At 38.9% G+C, this 23219-nt stretch overlaps 1 protein-coding gene across 10 annotated transcripts in view; it reads left to right on the plus strand.

The window, feature by feature from the left end:
• CNOT4 (CCR4-NOT transcription complex subunit 4) overlaps positions 1 to 19664 on the plus strand; it is a 68265-nt gene extending 48601 nt beyond the window's left edge. For 7 of the 10 annotated variants that reach the window (XM_090140421.1, XM_090140419.1, XM_031600377.2 and 4 more), the window contains 5 exons: positions 320 to 377; positions 660 to 909; positions 2506 to 3003; positions 17317 to 17529; positions 18278 to 19664. In XM_090140421.1, the coding sequence (XP_089996547.1) occupies positions 320 to 377; positions 660 to 909; positions 2506 to 3003; positions 17317 to 17529; positions 18278 to 18579 (1321 nt within the window). In that variant the 3' untranslated portion in view covers positions 18580 to 19664. The remainder of the gene's footprint in view (positions 1 to 319; positions 378 to 659; positions 910 to 2505; positions 3004 to 17316; positions 17530 to 18277) is intronic. The other 3 variants (XM_090140448.1, XM_090140451.1, XM_090140454.1) reach the window with 1 other exon arrangement.
• The last annotated feature ends 3555 nt before the right edge of the window (positions 19665 to 23219 follow it).

The following is a 23219-nucleotide window of genomic DNA, read 5'->3' on the forward strand; positions in this document are numbered from 1 at the left end:
CCACAAATGGAATGCTGCTGTAGAACATAAGTCTTTTTTTTTTGGAGTGGCAGTTATTCTGAAGACATTTATAACTTTTCTTTTGTCCCATAACAGGGTATTCCACAAGCAGAGTGGAGAGTCATTGGAAGAAATGTTATATGGCAAATAATTGGAATGTTTATAACTAAAGTCTCAAAGAGTCGACTTTTTTTCCTTCTTAACTCCTCCAATTTAATTTTGGTTTACTTCAAAGCTTTTCTATCACTACAAAATCAAATGTTGATATTCACATTAAATACTTACGTGACTTACTGACTTTCCCTTCCCACTTCTGCAGCCCTATCGACAAACCTTCAGATTCCCTCAGTATAGGAAACGGTGACAGCTCCCAGCAGGTAAGACAAAGATAGATCCTGTGAACACATGAGTTGAGTTTGTTTGGTTTGATGCAACTTATGCTATGAGAGGCAAATTTCTGAATACTTTCTGAAGTATAATGTAATTTTAAATAAAACTAAAACGTGCTACTGCTAAGTTGGCTTAATGTTAAAAATCATACTGAATGATATAACTAAACTAAAAGCAGCTGGAAGTTTTGAAGAGAATTTTCAATTGTTAGTGAAGAATATACATAAACTCTCATGACTTAATTGTCTTTCTTTCATCTTTGCCTGTAGATAACAAACAGTGACACACCTTCACCGCCGCCTGGTTTAACAAAACCCAATCCAGCCATACCCATCAGTTCATCTAACCACAGTGCGCGGTCTCCTTTTGAAGGAGCTGTAACAGAATCACAGTCACTCTTCTCTGACAACTTCCGGCACCCTAACCCCATCCCCAGTGGGCTTCCTCCGTTCCCCAGCTCTCCACAGACTTCAAATGACTGGCCTACAGCACCAGAACCACAGAGCCTCTTCACATCAGGTATGCACAGCTATGCACCCAGCTTATGCTGCTGTGTATTGCTTGCTTTTGCAATTGATGTCTAAAACTAAACTCTGGGATATATTTTATATCACTGTCTTTGATTCACAAATATTTATCATGGTTTCACTCTACTGTACAAATGAATTGCACTGACATAAACTTTCACCTGAAAGAAACTTTTAGAGTTTTCCAACTGTGTGGCTAAGTTACCTGAGCATTTGCTTTGTTTTTCTTAGCCATTTGTGTATTTCTATGCAGCAGAATTCCAAATTTTCTTTGGTATCCTGCATAGTTATCTGAAGATGAATAATCTTTCTGAAGTGAGATTATATGTATTCAGAAAAGATAAAAATACCATTAAAATGGCAGTAACTGGAAGGCATAAAATACCAGTTCACTTGAGTGAAACATCTTTTTAGATATATTAGGTGTATTGATACAGTCTTGGGAATGGTTAACAGTACTTTAAAGTTCTCAAATTAGAAACCTGAGATGTGGTAGAAAATTAAATGAAATAAGAATGATAATAAATAGAATGTAATGATACTTTTATATCTGGTAGCTTAGTGGCTAGTCTTTTAATGTTTCTCTCCGTTCTGGGAAATATTTTTAAATAATATTATCAGGAAAATGTTGCTAAGACACTATACACACAATAGTATGAAGATTAAGTAGCAGTGGGAGACAACTTCCAAGTAGCAGAATTTTTTTTCCATAATTAATAAAAATATATTATTGCTATTACAGTAAAAATGTGAAGGGCAGGGAGTTTGTCTTTTTCTTTTCTGGAAATGGAGTTGTAGATATTCTTTTTGAGAGGACACTAGGCTTAAGCAGCAGGTTCCCTACCAGCAGAGGGAGTTAATGTAAGTGATGCTGCCTCCTTGTACTTTGCTTTCTTCAGTGCAGTTTTGAGGAGAAATGTTCTGAAAATAGGATTGGCATGCTCTAAACCTGAACAAAAAATCAGTGCCAAATAAGTGCCAATGGAAAATTCAGAAAAGACTCTGCAATGCTGCTTAAGAATATTAAATTCTTGTAATGCAGTGCCTTATTTCCTTTGTTTAATCAAAGTGCACAGTTAAGACTTTGGCTCGTTTTTCAATAGTAGTAGACTATTTTTTCCTTTTCAACCACTACTCAGAAGTACCTGTGAGAAAATACCCCCCTCCACCCTACTTCCTCCCACCCAGTTTCTTGTTCAGCGTTAATACTTTAAACAAAATATTGAGCAACTTTAAACTCTGGTTACACGTCCCTCCAGTAACTGGATGTTAAGTATAATGTTATACAACATTATAAAGTTCACTGGTCTTTCTACTCTGCTTTTCCTGAAAAATACTTATTTGACAATAGCTTTTATGCAATTGAAGGAATTCTGCAGTAAAACCACTGCTTTCTAGTTCTACTGCTTCAACTAAAGTAGAAATTTTGTCTTTTGTCTGAAAATAGAGTTCCTGATGAATATTGTCTTTGAGCAATTTACAAAGAAATATTAAGATAAACTGGCAACAGTAAAACACGCTAAGGTGAGATTTTTCTATGGACAAGTACTTACTAATCCTTGTTCTAAATCTTATTCCTCTCCAACAGAAACTATACCAGTATCTTCTTCCACAGACTGGCAAGCGGCTTTTGGGTTTGGTTCCTCCAAACAGCAAGAGGACGACTTAGGGTTTGACCCCTTTGACGTCACCCGCAAAGCCTTAGCAGACCTGATTGAGAAGGAACTGTCAGTTCAAGACCAACCTTCCCTCTCGCCCACATCTCTTCAGAACCCTTCCCCACACACTACAACTGCCAAAGGGCCAGGCTCTGGATTTCTGCATCCTGCTGCACCCGCAAATGCCAACTCTCTCAGTAGCACCTTTCCAGTCATGCCACAGAGGTTCCCACAGTTTCAACAACATCGAGCAGTTTACAACTCCTTCAGTTTTCCAGGCCAAGCAGCTCGCTATCCTTGGATGGCCTTTCCACGCAATAGCATCATGCACTTGAACCACACAGCAAATCCCACCTCAAATAGTAATTTCTTGGACTTGAATCTCCAACCACAACACAGCACAGGTCTGGGAGGGATCCCTATATCAGGTAGGTGAATCAGGACAGCCATGAATGTGATTTATTTCATGCTTTCAGCTTAGAGCTCTGAGTCAGGACAGGAAAAAGAAATAGCCAGCTACAAGTGCTAGAACTGTATCTCTTAACTGTCATACTAGGCTTATGAAGAGAGGGAGAACATCATTTTAAATATGCCCTTTCCATGTGTTTTTTTTAAAGTGGACGTTTAGCCTTGTAACATTGAGCTTTATAAGGAAGGTGGAGTATTCTGTGCCCGTTTAATTTTGTGCCTAAGCAGATTGGTATTTTGGTTCTTCAGTTTTGCCAGACTGGGCTTTTCTTAAGATTAGTGAGTAGGCCCTGAAAGTGCATTGTGACTTTCATGTTGACATGCAGGTGCTGATCAGAGTTCCTAAAACTGAAAAAAATTGTAATGATAATTAGTTCCTGATGTCTTGGCTGGGGTTGTTCCCTCTTGTGCACAACCAGGTGACTGCATAATAAAACACTGAGTGCTGTTCATTCCTGTGCTTCAGATGGCCTTAATGTTGTGGTGATCTTTCACTGATCGGATGCTTGCAATGTGTGTAACAGGATTTGTCCTGATTGTGAGGGCCCTGGTGTTGGAATAAATAAATGCATAGTCATGTCATTCCAGGCTGTTCTGAATGAATTGATAGGCTCTTACAGTAAGCATTACAGCTAAGGAACAATCATTGTTCTGATCAAATTCCAGAAGTGAACTTTTAAAATTGCTTCCACGGTTACTACATACCTTGACCCACACAAGTTCTCTTTTCCTAGTAGGGAAAAAAATGTTAGTTTCATAATAAACTACAAGTAGGAACTCTGTAAGCTCTTTGTAGCCTTGAGGTAAGGAAAACTGCTGCTGACAGTGTTGCTGATGTGGGTTTTTGTTGCTGTTGGATTTTGAAGTCTCAGCTGCACTGTGAGATAATGATCTAGAAGAAGATACTTGGTTTTGATGCTCTGATGTAAGTGCTGTTTCTGGCTGTGTTTCTCTGTTCTTTGTCCTCTTTGGAGGCTTGTTGAAGCTACAGTACTGTGCTAGGGTCCTTCAACTGATTCGTAATATAACCATTTAGTCCAGAGGACAAATGCAAATAGTTCAAAAGTCTTTAAACAAAAAATACTGTTATTGATTGCATTGAAATGGTGGGAGAGGAGTTTTTGTTTTCTATATGGAGTAAAAATGTAGTGTTTCTAGGAGTACAAATTGTTTCTCTCTAAACTATAAAGAACTTGGAAGAACGTTACAAGCCGAAGTTTTGACTTCATCTTAAAGTTTTAAAACTTGCTAATCACAGGGTTGGTAACAGTACTGTCTTGTGGAGTAGGAGGGTGGGGAAAAGCATTCAGTGTTGAAAAATGACCTGTTTCAGTACAGGTTATTTCTAAGTTTGCAAAAAGTGTTCTTTAAATTGCATTATTTGAATTCATTTTAGTAGTTGGAAAGTGGATTTCTTTGTATATCCTTGAGGAGCCAGTTGTGTTCCTTTTTTTGCTACACAAAGCTCATTTCATGTGCTTTCCCTGTATGTTTTAAGGCAACAGAAATGATACTTAAGTGTATCCTTTTTTTGTATGCAACAAAATTAGATCCAATTGATCTCTCCTCTCTTTGGCAGTTACAGTGCTAAGAATGGAAAACAAACATCTGCTGTAGTCTCTATGGAAAGTTCCTTTGTATTGGTTTTAGGCTTTTGTTAACACTGTTGCCTAGTTTATAGTTAGCACCAGTTGCTGCTGTGCAAATGCTCCTCAGCTGATCTGCGTGTTAATTTATGTAACTTGAAAAAAGTCTATGCAAACACAGATTTACTGCTTTTTTTCATGTTCTCAGAAGTCTCAAGTCAATCTGGTGTTGCTTGCTAGTTGGTGCTTGTGCTATTCATATAGCATGTAGTACATTGGATTTCCTGCAGTGATTCTAACTGCTTCAGAAATGCAAGTAATTTGAAAATCAGGAGGTGCCCATGTTTTGATATGCTGACTTGAAACATTTAATAAATTGGAAACGATCAAGTCTGTATTTAGTGTACAAGCCTCTCAACAAATCCTTTTTTTGAAAATAATCCCAGTTCCTTCCGCTTACTTTTAATCTATCAGCAGCAAGTATGTAATTGTAGGACTTCCCTAGTTTCCCTGATTTACAGATTCACCTACTTGATGTGCTTACAGGGAGGGAAGTTGTATATCAATAAAGAAACCACCAAAACAGGACTTTGTTAGTGGTTTGTAACAGGCTCTAACTGACCTAAAAAGGCCGTGAGTATTGTTATACCCATTCAGTGTTATGGAGAGATTAATTGTAATACACTCAAAGCTCCTCTTGTTAGGTTTTTTCTTAGACTGTATTAGGGTGTTTTAGAAAATGTTATCAACTTGGCTATTGCAGCTGTAACAGCAAAAGAAACCAAGTGTAAGCAAAACTTTAAGTTGTTTTCTAGCAGAGATCCCCAACTTCTGTCAAAGTTGCACGTTTCTTAAGATTTCTGATCGATTTTTACAGGACTATAAATTTCTAAAGCAAGTTATACTTGACCTGTCATTCAAATAATGGAGAACATTATTTTCCGTGCATCATCTGATTAGTTTGTGTGCTGTGGTTAACCAGCCCTCTTCTTGTTTTCCTTTTATGTGAAAACAAGAAGCTTTTAAACTTGTCTTAAAAACTCATTTTGAAGTCAAATTCAGTTGATTTCATTTACATATATTTGTGTTTTTGGCGCTTGTATGAAGAAAACACTGTCTTCTGAACTCCTGTTTTCATTTGTTTGCATTATAATTGGGGGTTGGACTCGATGATCTCTGGAGGTCCCTTCCAACCCCTACGATTCTGTGATTCTGTGATTCCTGCTGCTTCTACCTTACGTAGACACGAGTATTCACATGAATGCGAAGTATTCACGTTTGGTATGTTACGTGTAATATTCTAAAGCAGTCTTTTGTCTCTTCTCAAATCAGAGCTGTGCTGTGTTTATACCTCCACGTATCCAAGTAGTTCTGTTCTGTGAAGCACAATAAATTTAAATGGGAGGGCACAGGTCCTACCTAGTATTTCTAAGTTCTCATTTAAAAATAATTTGTGTGGGATTTGGTAGCCTCTTTCTCAGAATTAGTATTTATTAATCTTATTCTACTGTTTCTGGTGAAATGACACCATGACACAGTTGACTTCAAAGTAAAATTGACTATACTTGAAATCTACCATGCTCATCAGAAATGTCTGTCCCCAGTCTTTAAAGGAACTTTTTGACTGTTTCAATCAAATTGAATCTCTCCCTCCCCCAGAAAGCATGATTTTTGCAAAATAGATGATGCGTGGTCCTATTGTAAGGAACAGCTCATGCTTATTGGTGTTCTCTGGGATGGGATGGGTTAGAAAGTGTACAGTGTGATTAAAACTATGCTTTAGGAGAAAAGTTTGGTGATGACTTTCTAGACAGCTTGCTTGTAGCTAAAACAGTCCTAACTTAGATTGTGTAGCTGTTGTTTATTCTTCATGTAAAACCAAAGGAAAGATGCAGTGACAGCAGTGTGAGTGTGTGGATGTTATATATATATTTTATTTTATTTTTATATATATATATATATATATATTTTTTTTTTTAAGTATTACTTTAGGCTATCGAGAAGCCTTGTACTTTGATGACTAAATACACTGTCATCTTTGCTAGCCTGCCTGGTGTTATATTCTAAAATTCTAGGTATGGTCACAGAATCAGTCACAGAATAGAATAGATTCCACATTAACAGTATATTTTGAGACACATGATAATATGAGATATGTACATATTAGTACTAGAAAAATAACATGTAGCTTACTGTGTGGTTGATAAACATGGTTTTTATTACGTAGAAAAAGTGTAAGAATAAAATTACACAGTTAAAAGTAGAGTAAAAAGCTGGAAATTAATCCACCTTTCCTGTCAGTTTTATGTAAGATGCAAGTAATTGATGTTCTGAAACAATGGCTGTTATTTCATACATTAATTTCATAATTATCCTGAATTTGATTCCAAATGAAAACATAATTGCAAGAACTTCTCAATTTGGTAACAATGAGATGGCTGAATTGCAACTTTTCCAAGACTAATTCTATACCACACTGTGTGTGTATTCTTCCCACAGATACTAGGAATCTGTGATAGATTAAATAGTCAGCTGTGAATAGAGAGAGGTAGAGAACATACAGAATTAAAGCCTGTTTAGAGGGAAAGATTTTTTTATCTGTTGTCTTTGATTTTACAGCTGATATTTTCAAATTTTTTAATCTGAACCTTATTGGAGATAGCAGCAGACTTTGTGAGTTGTTCCTGGAATTTCAAAATGGTCTTGAATGTCATAAGTCTTTGTAGATGGAAATAATAGGTAAATCCAAATATTGTTCTATCAAGGGCTTTTTGTTATTGTAGCTTATCTCTTTAATATGCAGAGTTTAACTGATAGAATTATGCATATTTAAAGGCTGAGCCAATAAATAGGTAGACAGACCTATTGCTAGATTTGGGTGCCATCCAGCAGTCATTGCTGTAATGGCATTGCATACCTTACCAAGACACTGATTATCATGCATACTTTTGAGTGAGTCTTGCCTACATTTAGACTTAAGTCCTGAGCTTTTCCACGCTTGAACAGTTTTACTTGTTTGCATCTTCTCCTGATTTCATGTCTTTTGCTATCGAGCTCATCTTGAATGCCAAATCCTTTCTTGTCTAATGCCACCTTTGGGGTTTTAGTGAAAGAAGGAAACATCCTAGTATACTGATAATGACTACTGTTCTAGACTTCGGACTATGGAGAAGGGTGAGATATCAGAACTAGCACTGTCCTTTAGTACTGAGTCTTCGACTTGGTGTTTTCCCAAAATGCAACCGTATTTCCATTTAGGACACAAATTTCTTTGTTGTTTGGACTTTGTCTCCTGTCTAGGGTGATACTTAATACCAAAATCATGACTTGTTTTATGCAGAAGCAGAAATCCAAAGAAACTGAAATGACAGCATATGTATTGACCTTTTTCCTGTGGTTTTTGGCTTAACATTTGGTATGAAGTTCTTCAGGATTTAGTGGGTTTTTTTTTGCTTTTGCTACTTTTCCTTTCCAAAAGAGGGCCTGACCTGTGTCGTACTGCTGTTCAGTTCTGTATGTTGTAAAACTCAATCTTAAAATGCTGTGTACAAAACTTACTAAATCCCATACTCCTAACAACAGCTAATGCAGTTTAAATGGTGATGCCTCATGTCCCTTTATTTGATTGTAGTGGGTTGGAAGAGCATTTTGCTACACTTTTCCTCTTGGCCTGGCAATGCGTGAAAGGTTTAATGCCAGTTTTAAGTACAGATGGTCTTACACTTAACAGTAGGATGTATTAGTCCATTAACTTTGTTCTAAGCCTTTAAAGAAGACTGCTTGCTCCCTTGCTGGTCTTTGCTGACATTTGGCATTCTGTTGGCAGCAGCATGGAAAGCACTGCAGCTGAACATTCTTTTCTGTGCTCCTGATTAGATCCATGGCTGCCTGTAGCTGAAGTATTATCTGATGAGGTATAAATATTGGAAGTGATGCAGCTAATAGTTTAAGTGCCAGATTTGACACCTTTGAAGGCCTGAATCTTTGCAGAGTACAGGGAAGCTACTCTTTGAAATGGATGTTACACCAATATCAAGACTGCACTTTATTTGAAATTAAAGGACTGAACACTGCTTTTAAATTTACTTAAAAAAAAAAAAGCTGTCTGGACCACTGCAGAGGTCATGTGTGCTCTGCTCTCCTCAGCAAAGATGATACAGTTCTTGGTGCAATCTTTATGATTGAATACTCTGCAGTTCTTGTGCCTCAGACCAATTTCTGCCAGGAAGATTGCAGGGCCTTTGTCCTCCTCTGCCCCCATCATCTTCTGATTGTGCTTTGTGCCTCTGTGTGTTTCCCCTCTTCCTCCCCCCTCCCAGGAATTCAGCACTTATAAGCTCCAGCTCTCATTCTTCTCCTTTTATTTCGGTCAGAACTAATGTTGTATTTCACTGGTTAAGAGGTTCAGCACCATATGTAACAAGTTAATTCAGTTTGGAAACAAACTCTTGGCTTGCTCGCTTCTCTTCCTCTGGAGGTGCTATTTTTAATGCTGCTAAATTTAAAATAAAGTATGTGGAAGTGCAATTTCAGATTAATTTTTAAAACATTAAATCAAGATTTAAGTTGTATTGTTTGAAACCTGCTATGGATATTCCTTATTGTACCTCTGTTATCTTGTTCCTCACTTCCACATACTTCGTATTCACTAGTGATTCTGTCTAACATAACACAGTGGTGTCATGATCTGAGAGAACTTCATCCCTGGCACCTGTCCTTTAATTCTTGCTATTTCTCCATCTGTCTTAAAATCTCATCTCACCCCCTCCTTGCCCGATTGCCTTTCTGGTGCTCATTTTTGCAGCTGCTCTAAAAAAAGCTGTGGATTTCTTCCTTACGATTGTACAGGAGATACTATCCCAAAGAAAGCTTAGTGTATAAATATTATGTTTTGTCCCTGGGAGCTTTGTTTATTCTCTGAAAAATTATAAAAGTCTTTGATTAAGGATGGCAGTGAAAGCCATTTTTTGAGTGGCACAATGCCTGTTTTTAATTGCATAATTTTGCTTTGAAAGAGTGACAACGTAAAGAAAAAGTGTAATGAAAATCCTCCAACTTCTCTTGGCTGCATTGTATCAGAGGAATGACTAATCACATTAACATAGCTAGATTTGAAATAAATGCTTCATTGGCTAAAATTTGCCTTAGTGGCTCACCTAATTTGCACTCTGGCAGCTCTAGAGCAACTCTCCAGCAGAATCCAGGGGAAAGAAACAGAGGGAAGGGATTTCCAGTCAGCCTTTCCTGACTGATCCATGTCTCTAGCAGTCTCACCAAAGGAACTTCAGCAGCACTGGGGCCTTGCCTGTGTTTTATAAATGGTAGACTGAACTTATTGGTTATAAAAGCAAAAACTTCTCACTGCCAAGCTCTTTAAGGATGATTCACCAAATGTTATAAAAGCTGTGTGAAACAAATAGTGTCAATCAAGGCCACATCTTGTGAAAGGACTTCAAATTTCACACTCTTATGGATTAAGCCAAATACACAAACTCTAGTTTGATCGACCTTAACGAAAAGCACAGACAGTTAATAAGCTTTCTACAAAAATTTATTTCTAAATAAACTTCACTTTATTTAAATATGTTTATATCTGAAGTGAGTAATCTCTATTGGAAGTCAGTAATCAAAATTAATTTATTGTTATGAAAGGTTTGCTTTTTGTTTAAGTTTCTTGAAGCTTTATCTTCCCACAGAATTATGTATCTACAAATATACCTCAGCAGTAACTGTTACATTATGGAAAAACTAAAAAATAAAAGTACCCTTAAAGGATTCTCTTTTGAAATGAAAGCATTTTTCAACTGAGAAGTAAGGTGTAACCTGGTGAGATTGAAGTCTGATGCAGGAACTAATACTAAGCAGCAGATATTCTTATGTTAAAATTACTTATTTTCCTTAAGTGAATGGGAATTGCATGTCTTTCTGGGATTTATCAAATTGTGCTATGTGTAGGATTCAGATTATCTTTTTAATTGTGTTAATAGCATCTTAACAGTCTTTGTAGCTCAGTTTAGGTTTACATTAAGATTTAGTATTGTTGCTGGAAGAACTGTGTGTATTCTTAGGATCCATTTCTGGATGATGAATTAGCTCATGAAAGGATATTTACTGACGAAGGTGAAAGTACTACAAAATATGTTGTCATTTTTGTGTGTAGATTGGGGTTGTACACTGTAATGCCATATTACAGCAATAAATAATTAAAGTCAGTGATAAAAAGGCTGCAATGCTCCAGTATGCTCCGGAAACATCTGACCTAAACTCAGGCATATGTTTCAAAGACAGCTAGAATCTTTGATGTGAAATTTCTTTATAGCTTAAAATTAGGTGGCTGGTTGCTGTAATTATGTATTAGATTTGATCTCTTAAGCCATGGTATGTATAAGTCGGTCACAGGGACAGAATACTAGTATAAAATTGCTTTTCTCAAATCTAATATGAGTTCTGATGTTGTACATTGAAGTGAATATGAATCTTCTTATTGAATCTCTCTCAGTACTTACTAGTCACAGGTTATGCTATCAGACCTTCAGAAAAAACAAAATTTAGGAAAAAAAAAAACTTATTTTCCCCTTAAAAGTGCATTCTTTAGAATTCTGTGTATTCATCTTGTACTTGATAGTTCACTTTACAGGCATGTTAAATTGCACTTTATTTAAGAAGTGAAAAATAGTGCTTTTTGATTCACGTGACCTCTCTTAAATTGGGTAGATGTGGAATTGATATAACCACAGAAATCAGTGTAGAGGCAAGATAAAAGCTGCTTTACTTGCATTACTTTAAAGCTCAGAGGAGTGTCTCTATTACCAAATCCAATTTTGCATCTGTATTTCTTTGCTCCCCTTGCTCCTGGAGATCATGACCATATGACTTTCATTTGAAAACTGCCATGGGGAATGATATTTAGAAAGTTCTAACTTTTTCAGATTGCCAAGTTGCTTCTCGTGTGTAGAGAATGTCTGTGAAGCTTTACTTTCTACTATCCTTTATTCAAAGTGGCTACTTGTGTTCTTGATGAGCAGTGCTGCAGTCTGAATGTGGACAGATTCAGCCATCTTTTGACAGTGATTTTTTCAGACCTCTGTGAATCTGTGTGTAACCTCATGTGGTTTAAACTTTGTGGGATTCCTAGATATCACAGGTCTCAGGAGTCTGAGAACTAAGTCCTTCAAACTTTAGCAGTATAAGTGGTATTTAAAAACTCTGAGCAGACAAACTTATTTGTATTAGTGTCACAAGTATAGTTTTTATTATCACTGTTCAGATGGTTAAGTGTAGAGGCTTTGGTTCAAAGACTTTTGAATGTATCTCACATAATGGGAATCACTTCATTTTAAGATATATCAGAATGTCCTCTTCTTCCTATGAAGTGAATTACTGGGCATCTTTTTGCCAAAGAGAAATACCAGTAGTGGAAGGTCATTCTAAAATGAAAAGAATCTGTTCTGAAGTGGCAATGGCTTCTTTAACAGAGTGTTTCACAGAATGCATGAGATAACTGTGGTATCTATTGAAATGGGACTGATAGAGATCTCGCTGCAAAGGTGTGGGGCTTTTTTTTTGGTGGTCACACTTGTCTCTGATCAAGTTGAAAAACCCTTGGAACTCTTTGAGGTTCTCTTTCCTGTCCCTTTTTTTAAATTACTATAGTTATTTCTGTTTTGGACCCAACTTTGTCATTCTGGTTGTTTTGCCAAGGCTTAAAAACTTTTTTTTATGGTATCCTTGAAGATTTGGGTCAGATCATTGCAATAAGCATTCAGTTACTGAGTATACCTGATGCTCTCTGCACTTGGTGCTAGCTTGTGCAGTTAGTTACATGACATTACAATATGTTCATTTCTTTTCTCACACAGTGTTTTTTCCTCTGAATTTTTTTGATTTATTTTGAGGCTGGTCAGCAGCTTTGGTCACACAGAATCACAGAATGCCAGGGTTGGAAGGGACCTCAAGGATCATGAAGCTCACTGATGGGTACCAATCTATTAAAAAAATAATTGCAGCCTACATTTACAGAATAGTTGACTTTTCAGCAGGACAAGAATATATAAGACTCCTGGGATAAAGATATTTAAAGTTTTATGCAATTAGTATAATCAGACTCTTCTGTTAACTTGGAATATAATTTTTGCAAAGAACTATACTTGTAGTGCTCTTACTTAATGTGAGGATCTTGTGCTCTTTGTTCTTAACTAAGAAGGTACTGTTTGAATGTTGATGCAGAGTTGATCATAGTGAGCTCATCTCCCACCAAATGCACTCAGACTTGGTGTCCCATAACCCTGGGCATAAATGTTAAGGAACCAACATCACCAATGTGATACAGCCAGATTTGAAACACCTCTGGGTCTACGTTGTAGTTTTGTCTATCAGAATACATTAAGTTATGAAACAGCCTGGTTGGTGATGTAACTGTTGAATCTGTTCATCTCTGGAAACTGAAGTTTCCACTTGACCAGATGGGATTATGAAATGCACATCAAGAGAAGACTGAAGTTTAATACAGTCAGAGAACAGTATTTGAGACTATTTTTCATACAGATGTTGTCTTTCAGTGAAACTTCATCAGGTTATTTTCTTGTCCCAGAAACTAGGCTGGGAGATATCTCTAATGTATTCTGTTTTATCTTGATGTATAAAATCTTTTCATTGCTGTTAACTGGATTTGGACTTATTTTCTTCCATATTTTCCCACTATCCTTGTCATCCTGCTTTAAGATAAGGCTCTTGAAGGAGACAGTATTTCTACTCCTTCAGAAAGAGAAGGGGTAGTGCATTGGTTCTCATGTTCGTAGGTTATGGCGTCCAACTGAAGTTAGCCAGTCAAAAATTAGTGTTTTGTATCAGGAAGAGAAGTTGGGTAAGGTAAGAAAATGCTATTTCTAGTGGTTCTGTAGTAACTGGAAGTTAACCTTTAGTTTATAAATATGGTACTGGCTTTATGATAGCCATAAACTTGATAAAAAGAATGTGTTGTGGGGGCTCGTTTTTGTAAGTTGGTGGGTGTAACTTCTACCTGTGTGGTCGACTTATATTTTCACTTACATTTACAACCTGTCAGACTCCAACAGAGACATGCTGGTTTGTTTTGGTTTGAGTCCTTCTGTGCATGATGCTCAGAGATTGCTTGTGGTACTGGTTTGCATCAGGATGCTTTCCAGCTGAGTGTGTTTCACCTGATCCCAGCCAGTAACTGAGGATTCAGAGGGTGGTGCAGGAAGTGGGGTAGAGCCTTACCATCTACACTCTCAGTCCTTCCTACTCCGACCCCCTAATGCATGTAATCCCTTACCACATCCCATATTACAAGAGTAATGGCTGCATTTCTCCTGAGAGACTGGGAGAAAGCTGTGAAGCTTTGGTTTGTTGTTTTCAGCTCTGTGTTTGTTACTGTAGCTGGAAAGCTGTTACAGGTGCCTGAGTAATGTGGTCTTTGCTTTTTCTCTGCTGTCAGAAGGCAGAATCTCTCTTGTCATAGTTTGCCTTTCAGCCTCCACAATCTCAGCTATCTGAGAAAGGGACATCTGAAATCTGTCTCTTTTTGTACCCAGGAGCAAGATTTTGATAAATAAAACTTCATTGTTGCTAGCAAATCATATTCTATGATGCTGAATCCTTTTAGCAAGTTCATTTTGTACTGAAAGTTTTCCTTTTACTCTTTTTTGTATTCTGTTTGGGTAAATAGCAGTGGTATGTAGTGCCTGCCTCACAGATGGCCCTTCACCAGAAAGTGTCAGTCTTTTCCATTCCTTGAAGAGGTTCCATAGAAAATGTTTTATTGCAAATGCTTGTTATCCTTCTGGACTCTTATGAACCCTATACAATGTCTTCAGTATATGGATTATAACGCGACAATATCCATGTTTTCTAGCCCAAGATGGCTTACTGCCACGTGGTATTTGTTTTCCTATCCCATTTCTTATAAATGGTGCCGTCTTGATGGCTTTGTCTTCACTGAACTTTCTCAGTGATGTTAATTAGCATAGTGTGTGCATGTGCCATACATACACTACAGGTTTGTGGTTTATTTGCTCACTCATGAGCTTTGCAGACGTGCTGGGGGTTAGTAATATCTGTGATTAAATCCACAGGGAGTTTGCACAAGCTTTTGGAAGCAGTGGTGAGAAACTAAAGTGGAAACTGATGCTGTGCCATGTGATAGTAAAAGGGTTAATTTTGCCCTGACAGATGAATTTTGGAACTTCTCAAGTCTCTTAATGAATGCTTGGAAGGACTGAGCAAAAATAAAAAATATTTCTGGCTAGCACTTAAAACAATTTTTTTTTTTAACCCGGGAAAAAAGGTTGTGTAATTAGATTTAAAATAAATCTTACAGGTCTCAGTGAAAAAGTAAGTTCCTTAAAACTGTCTGCGTGTCGTCATATTGCCAGGAGAAAAGTGGGAACTCTAAGAAGAACAGGAAGTATCATATTTACACAGTAGGAGAAATGGAAATAGAAATGGAAGCTAGCAGTATGCACTATGACTCAATAGCAAATGAATAGCAGCTAGGACAAGTCAGTGAAAAGCCTGCTCTTCTCATTCACTATGACTTGTAGACCACTTTTCTGCCACATATCTATGGATATAGTGATGCATAAGCTGGGACTCTTGGGTTGCTCTTCTCACATCTGTGTGCTAAGGTTACTAAAAGCTGGTCTGAGTTACTTGCTCAAAACAGAACTGCAGTTACTAGTTTGTTTTTTCCCTCCTGTAGCACTTAAAACTTGAATCTCTGGATGAAACATGGTGCATGTATTAGACAAGATTTGGAGTTTACTTCTACAGGATTTTTTCTTTGCTTACGCTTGAGTTCTTTCTTCCCCATCAGAGTAGTTCATGCACTGCCCTCTGGAAAAGAGTGATTGCTTAGCCTCTGCCAGTGAATGGGGATAACGTCACTCAGCCATCAAATTCTACCCCACAGACTTCTCCAGGCAAAAAGGATGATCTTTGTAGTACGTTCCTTGCATTTGTGTTTTGCCCCTTTCCAGGCTCCACAGGCAGCAGCAGTTTGGCCACAGACATTTTAGATGTCAGCTGCTGACTTGCAATGTGGGGACATGCACACATAGCTGCTCCAGCACAATCGTCTGTATTAGACATGTAAAGGGGTAGAAACAAACGCAGATGTTGTTCCACAGTTTTCACTGACCAAGTGGATATAGCAGATCAGCATAGAAATTTGGTTTTGAGTTCAGCTGGTGATATCGGCTGAACTATGATTTATTGTTATTTGTGACTGAAGTTGTTACAATTCTGGAGTGAAAGAACATCTTACATTAGGATTATTTTAAAGAGAAAATACAAATCCAGTCTCAGAAGGGAAAGTTCATTATGAAAGCGCAAGATTTCAAGAACTTGCTTTTTGTTGTTACAAAAACCTAACTAAAGACATCAGTTCTTCCTGAGCACTGCCCTTTACAAAAATTGCCTGGGCAGCTTTGGTTGCAAGGGAGTCTGCTGTTTTCAAGGTCCTAGTATAGAGTTGCAAGTTAGCAATATCCTCTGATTTTTCCATGAAGACTTAAATCTCTTCGCTATCGATGAAGTAGCAGTGTCATGTATGTATCCTGCAGAGATATCCTGGCTAACATCAAGATCTTTTCTTCAATTGGGATAGGTGGAAATGGCTCTAAAAAAAAAAGAAGTTATGTTCTGATGAAAACTCTGAAAATAGTACAAGCATGCTACCCACCATTCTCCTTTTAAATATATTTGACTTCAAGTTAATCAATACAGAAAGCTGTATTTAATATTATAGATACTAGGATGCTCTTGTTTTGCTTTTGCATACCAAAACAAGGAGATGGTTTGAAGAATCTGATGCTCTGTTTTAGATAGCATGGTTTGCAAGTTGTGTTTGGGGATTGTTTGTTGTAGTGCTAACAACCAAGTTGTCCCTTTTCAATACAAGCCCTGAGTAACTTAGACAAATAGTTCAGATCTGACAGTCGTGGTATCCAGCTGGTTTGTATCTAACCAAAGTTTGAGGATGTTGCTGTGCCAGAACTTACTCTAACAGGTCTTTTAAAGAATTTTTTCTACTATTCTTCAACTGCAAGAGGAAATCACGTTCCTTCCAACTTCATGAGAACTTAGTTACCATTTTCTTCAGAAGAACACCTGTAGAGCTGTGAATGCTCAGCCTATACAAAACAAAAAAGACCTGTGATATTCCCCTGCCTCTCTGGTTCCTCGAGAGCTTTAATTATGTTCGGTTTCTGTAGCAAAGCCCTACCTAGCCTTTCTTCATTTTAATATACTTCAAAGAAGACAACCCTTTCAGATCTGCTGCACGTTGATAAAGCAGATGAATTGGGTTAGCTGACTTGTGCCAGAGGTCTTCTCGTAAAGGATCTGGTATGTTTTACCTGATTAGTGGTGGAGGGAAGCCTCTGTGCCCTTGATTAATTGAGTCCATGAACTGAAAAAATGGGGAGTTGGGAGAGGAGTTAAATCTTTTTCCCACTCCTTTACACTTGATTTAAAACCTGCCAATCTTCTGGATAATTAATCAACCATATAAACATTACGCTAGTTTTTGGACAGAGAAAGTATTAAATGCTTGATTTTAAAAAGTAAAAACAAAATCCCATACCCCACCAAAGAAGGACATCTGTTTCTAACTTCAGCTTTTTATTTTTTTATCTTTCATTTTTTTTTTGTTGGTAAATCTCCTAGACAACAGCAGTTCTGTAGAGAGTTTAAATATGAAGGAATGGCAGGACGGGCTAAGGGCACTTCTACCGAACATTAACATCAGCTTTGGTGGACTGCCCAATGCTTCCTCCCCCTCCAACGCCAACCACAGTGTACCAACGTCCAACACTGCCACCACCGACAGCCTGAATTGGGACAGCTCTGGCAGCTGGATGGACCCCGCAATCATCACAGGTAATCGTTTCTCACTCCTTCAGCTCCGCTGGCAAACCATCCAATGGGTGTTTGGCACAAACTGATTTACGTCTGGAAAAAAAAAGTCAGTATGCGGTGGTCTCTTCCAGCTTCCATCCACAAAACCTCAAGGGTCCAGGAATTTGTGTGGAAACTCCTAGGTATAAAGTGTCACCTGACCTTCTGCAGTGCATGCCTGGGACCTTTGCAGGCAGTCAGGATGATCAGTGCTTATCTATAGGGTCAACCTAGGTGTCCCTTCCTCTGGATGGTATGTCCGGTATGTGCGTCGCTGGTCCTGAGGCACTGAAGGCATTAACTGGACTTTCCTATTTAAAAAGGGACGTACTCCACTTGTTTATAAAGCTCTCTTTTATAAGGCTGTCTGGTTGTGTTTCCCTACTAGTGAGACTGAAGCATGATTCAAGTAGGCAGAGTAGGAACCAAAGCACGCAGGGTACTGGTAGGGGATCAGCATGGTGAGGTCATGGAAACAGGGATGCAGTCGCTGCACAGAATGTTTGATAGAAAAAGAGCTCTGAAGGAAAACTTTCTCCTATCTGGATTTAATGTTAAATCTTTTGTGGGCAGGGTAATTTATATATAATAATGTAAAATGCGTTCTTTGTACAAACTAATCATGTTTTCTCACTGTTGCTTTGTGTTAGGTTAAATTGACCTCCTTCATGCTCGGCTTTTTGCTTCTGCTCTGACTTGCCTGTATCCTGTTTTTTTCTTCTCTTCGTAGGTATCCCAGCCTCCACAGGAAACAGTTTAGACACCCTTCAAGATGACAATCCTCCACATTGGCTAAAATCTCTTCAGGCCCTCACAGAGGTGGACGGCCCCAGTGCAGCGCCGTCACAGACGCACCACAGTAACCCCTTCGGCACACAGATCCCTCTGCACAGAGCCAGTTGGAATCCCTACTCTCCTCCTTCAAACCCAACCAGTTTCCATTCCCCACCCCCAGGCTTTCAGACAGCCTTCAGACCCCCCAGTAAAACCCCCACAGATCTACTACAGAGCTCAGCGCTGGATCGTCATTAGGAAAGGAGGAAAAAAAAAAAAAACAACAACGTTAGAAATGCAGGAAGTGTCCCACCCCAACTCCTCCCCACACCCACCTACTGTTCCCTGTCATATCTTTCTTTCTGAAGAATCCAGTTCCTGATCAAACCTCCCCCCCAAATGCAATGCCATCACAGGGTCGTGGCCAGATCTTTTCATTAAGTTTCTGCTGAGCCGGTGTTTGAAATGCACCTTTGGAAATAATTTCTAAACATTCTAAGGGGAAAAAAAAAAAAAGAGAGAGAGAAATCAAAAACGCAGTCTCAATGCTTAAGGAGAATATTACTGTCTTATGTCTTTTGCACATGAGTATTCCTGCCTAGTGGAAAAGCGTCAGTCTACAATAGGGGAAAAATGCAATGCAGAACCAAGTGCAGAAATACGAAAAAGGTATTTAATTTAAATGAAGTTACTGAGCATGTGGGGCAAGCAGTGGCCTACCATTTATTTTGCATTCAGTGTGGCACTACACAGGGAAATTGCTGTATTTTTTTCTTTTCAGAAAAGAGGACTTTGTGTCACTCAGTAAGAGGTTTGACATGAAGTGTGTTGAAAGCCAAAACACTTATAGCGCTGAGTAAATGGCATGTTGCTGAAGAGTGGTTTAGAGACAGGAGAATAAGATTTTTTTTTTAATTTTGGCTTTAGATTTAAAGTAAACTTTAATGTTTTAAAAGTATTCACAGATTTAATACCTAGCATATACATAATATAATTATAAGCAGCTGAAACACGAGTGATATTTACTTCAGTCTTTCTGTCTCCTCTGTCGGTCTCTCTTTCTTTTTTTTTTTTTAAAACAAAGACTCACCTGATTGGGGCACTCTGGGATAGCACTGCATTGGGGCCACATGATCACCATCAGGAGCAACCTCTGACCTCCTCTGCCTGCAGCTTTTACTTAACCCTGTAGTTTCTGGACGTTTGTGCAGTATTGAAAAGACAGGAAAAAGAAACAGATAAACATGGTTATAACCTGACGCTAAAACTAAAACCAAGGAAATGTACCTCTTTCTTCAGAATTAAAACTAAAATCTTAAATAAAACAGAGAACTTGATGATGACTTCGTGTTGGCTTTTCTTTTTTTAAAAAAAAACTTGGATTTTGAAGTGTTGCATCTGGTAAAACTGTATGTTCTTGCATGATCTCTTCCTCCTGTTCATTTGAATTGGAGTGACTTTTTCATTGAAATATTGCACTGTATAATGACTTTTGTACCAAAGGATGGAAAAAGCTTAGAATTGTTAAATTTTTAAAGGGGTTCTGTTGTCTTTACTTGTAGTAACAGCTGGAGGATGCCTTTAACCTTTATCAGCATTATTTAAAATCTGAAGCATGGAAGTTAAGTTTATGCTTTCTCAATTGGATATACCATGTCACTTGGGACAGATAGAATATAATCATGCCTCAACACGTGATGAAAATTCTAGTTAGAACTTGTATCTTTCAGCATCTTTGTTTTAAGCAAAGGTGTAAAGTATTTTCACTGTGCAGCAGGGCCTGAAGCCTTAGCCTACAGAAGATCTCCAACAAGCTCTTATGCTTCCAGCTGGAGACCTGCTCTGATATTTAAAACCAGCAGCCTTGTGACTGAGGTGCTGCATGGGAATGGCTGGGAGCCAGAACTGCTAGAAATGCTTGAGCAGAAGGATTTCTCACCTGTATAGCTTGGTCTGGCTGCCTTCCCAAAATGTTCTCTGTTGCCACGGGCCTGACAACAGAGCCCTGAACTCTGAGCTGCCAGGGGAATCCAGCCTCCTTGCATCAGCTGTTGAGTCTGCATGAGATTAAAACAAATACTTCACTTTATACGGTGTTGCTTGGTGGGCACTGTGTTCTTCTGCCCAACAATAGCACAGGTTGGAGAAGCACTGTACTCACTGCCAACTACTAGCAAACTGAATGTGCTCTGTCTGGGCAGGCATTTTTGCAGCAGATCAGTCCTGTGCCCTGATTACTTGGAAACATGTTTGTTCTCTGCTTGTGCCAGCCCCCCCCAAAACAAAGGAAGTGTTTGTGCCCCAGTCAGCCCTGCACGTTCCTTGCTGTAACGTGAAGTGCTTGCTGTTCCATGTTAGGAAGAGGAATTCTCTTCCTGCCCCTGAAAATAAGCAAGCTTCCTACGGTAGCTATGATTTGCTTCCTGTTCCGCACAGCAGTTCCTGAAACTTGCTATCTTCATTGTTTCTTGATGTGTCTCCTTGCCACAGTTGAGGAGGCACTGGAAGAAGACTGTGCCTGTGTCTATCGCCTCTAAGCACAGGCTTCAGCTGTTCAGGAGAGAGCTGTGTGATAGCTTGTCATTGGCCTGCTGACAAGCTTTTAGATGAGAGGAAGATTCATAACTAGAATGGCCTTTCTCTCCAGTGCTACCCTGTCCCAAAAAGGAGTTCTTGTTGGGCCACATAATGCTAAAATGCATCAGTGTTCAGATGGATGGTGTGGTGGCTTGTGCTCCTGTACGCTTATTTCTACATGCTATCTGGTGCTGATTCCTGCACCCCTGCTTAAAATGCAACCAAACATTTCACTCTGTTCAGCTGGGTGGGGCTCTGTTGGTTTCTTCTGAGGTTTTTTGCTGTTTATGGACTGTTTGTTCTTACTGCAAGAAGTTCTGTACAGGCACTTTATTGAAAGGAAGAAGTTCATGTGTCTGCTTCATATGTGTAATCATTTCAGTGTGTGGCCTTTCTTTCTTGTTCTATGTATTATGAACATCTTCAGTACTTCCTTGTGTGATAACAAGAACAGTGCTTGGCTAACAGGGTGGTGGTGGAGATGAAGTTGGAGAAAGAGGGGATGGATCATGTGCCTCCAAAATGAGTATGGATGCACATTAAAGGAAGGAAGGAAGTTGTTACCTTGAACGCATTGGTACCAGAAGTTCTGCTGCGTTTTCAGAGAATTCTCTGTTCAGCTGTAGTAATTCTGGGGTCAGTAGTGCTGGGTTGATGCTGAAGGTTGATTTAGAAAGTAATCATCATCATCATCATCTTATAAGGAAATTGCATCTATCTGAAGTGACAGCAGGGAATATAATGCCACCTCCTAGTTAAGATGAAGAGCCCTTGCATGAATTCCTTTTCCTTCTATAAATTCCAGACTTGCCCAACAAGTGTAAGCACGTGTCCTTCCCAGTGCAGTGTTGCAACAGTGCTGCTCTAACCATGCTTAAAACACTACTGACAACTTCCATAACAGCTCTAAATCATAAAATGGAGCAGTTTGTATTCTAAGATCTTAAACTCTTAGTTTTTGTTTTCCCCCATCGTAGCTTTTATCCAAGATGCTCATTTAATCAGAGACACTGAAGATGCAGAATTTCAGGGAAAGTGCTGGAATTTGTAGTTCTGTAGAGTGGGCTGTGCTTCTGGCTTGAACATATCTTTCTCTGGGATGGCAGACATACGCTGATTTCTCTCTCACTCTTGCAAGAGAGCTTGGAAAATGCACCTAAAAAGATCACAGAAAAGCTCTTGTTTATTCCTCTCTTCCTGATGCATGGAAGTTGCCCTAAGTTGCAAGGGAGCTTAGGAGCATATATAAACACATGGAGTGGTGGGTGCTGTAGTGCCTGGGACTAATTCCTTTGGGGAAAGCTGTAGTGCTCAAATACTAGCTCGTGCTGCTCAGAACTGAGGTGTGTTGTGCTTTGAGAAGTGGCTCAGTGCTTCAAGGTCAGGCCATCCCACCTGAAGGAGCCACCTAACTCCTGAGGTGAGTGAATGCCAGCAGACAGGAATTTCTAGTGTGCACAGAGCAGAGATGTGTGAAGTGCTGTTTGCTGTGAATGCAAATCTGTTAAGGATAGTGCTACTTCACAGCTTCCAGCACTGTGCAACTCTGTGGCTAGTTATAGGAACACCTTCCACTGGTGTATTATCAGTCACTACTGTTGAATGTGCAGGTAGTAACTGTAAAAACTCGTGCTCCCAAATCCCAGCACCTCTTTTTCCCTGCTTTGGAACATCCTATTGACTGGAAGCAGCTCTCAGGTCCTCTGCTATCTATGGTTTTTGCTGTAAGCCAAGCACGAAAAAGAAGAAGTATCATCAGAGCTTTGGGGTACGGTGTAAAGTAAACTCAGTACACTTTGATCTCATATACAGCACTTGAGAGAGTGCAGTCTTCATCTTCCCTTCCTCCTGGAGTCTGCCCTACGCTTACTACTGTTAGGTTTGTGTAGTATGTGATGAAAACAGTTCAGGGTGGAGCTGACGCGGTGACACTGGGTGTGGTGCTACCAGGGCAGTGGCTCTTAAAGCAGCAGTCTAGAAAGCTTGTACTGGCAGAGCGTTGCTGTTCTTTTCGGGGTCACAAAGAATGCGACTTGGGATTTCATAGGGCATTTCACACCCGAATGTGACAAGTCTTAATACTAATCTTGCTCAGGTCTTCAGAGAGGGTCTGAAACCTCTTCTGCCAGTGCTGACAGCCCATAGAAGGCCGATAAGCTAAGTTTATGTGAGGAATGTAAATTTTGACCAAAACGTGTTTTAACTATTTTTAAATAAGTGTGCAGGCTGAGGTTTTACAGTATGGAATCTTAACCTTAATCAAAAACTGAGGCTGCATTCTCTATGTTCAAACAATAAGCAACTGATGGTGAAGTTTGTTA

This window comes from Phasianus colchicus, chromosome 1, assembly GCF_987193195.1.
Source record: "Phasianus colchicus chromosome 1, bPhaCol1.hap1.1, whole genome shotgun sequence".
NCBI classification, from domain to species: domain Eukaryota; kingdom Metazoa; phylum Chordata; class Aves; order Galliformes; family Phasianidae; genus Phasianus; species Phasianus colchicus.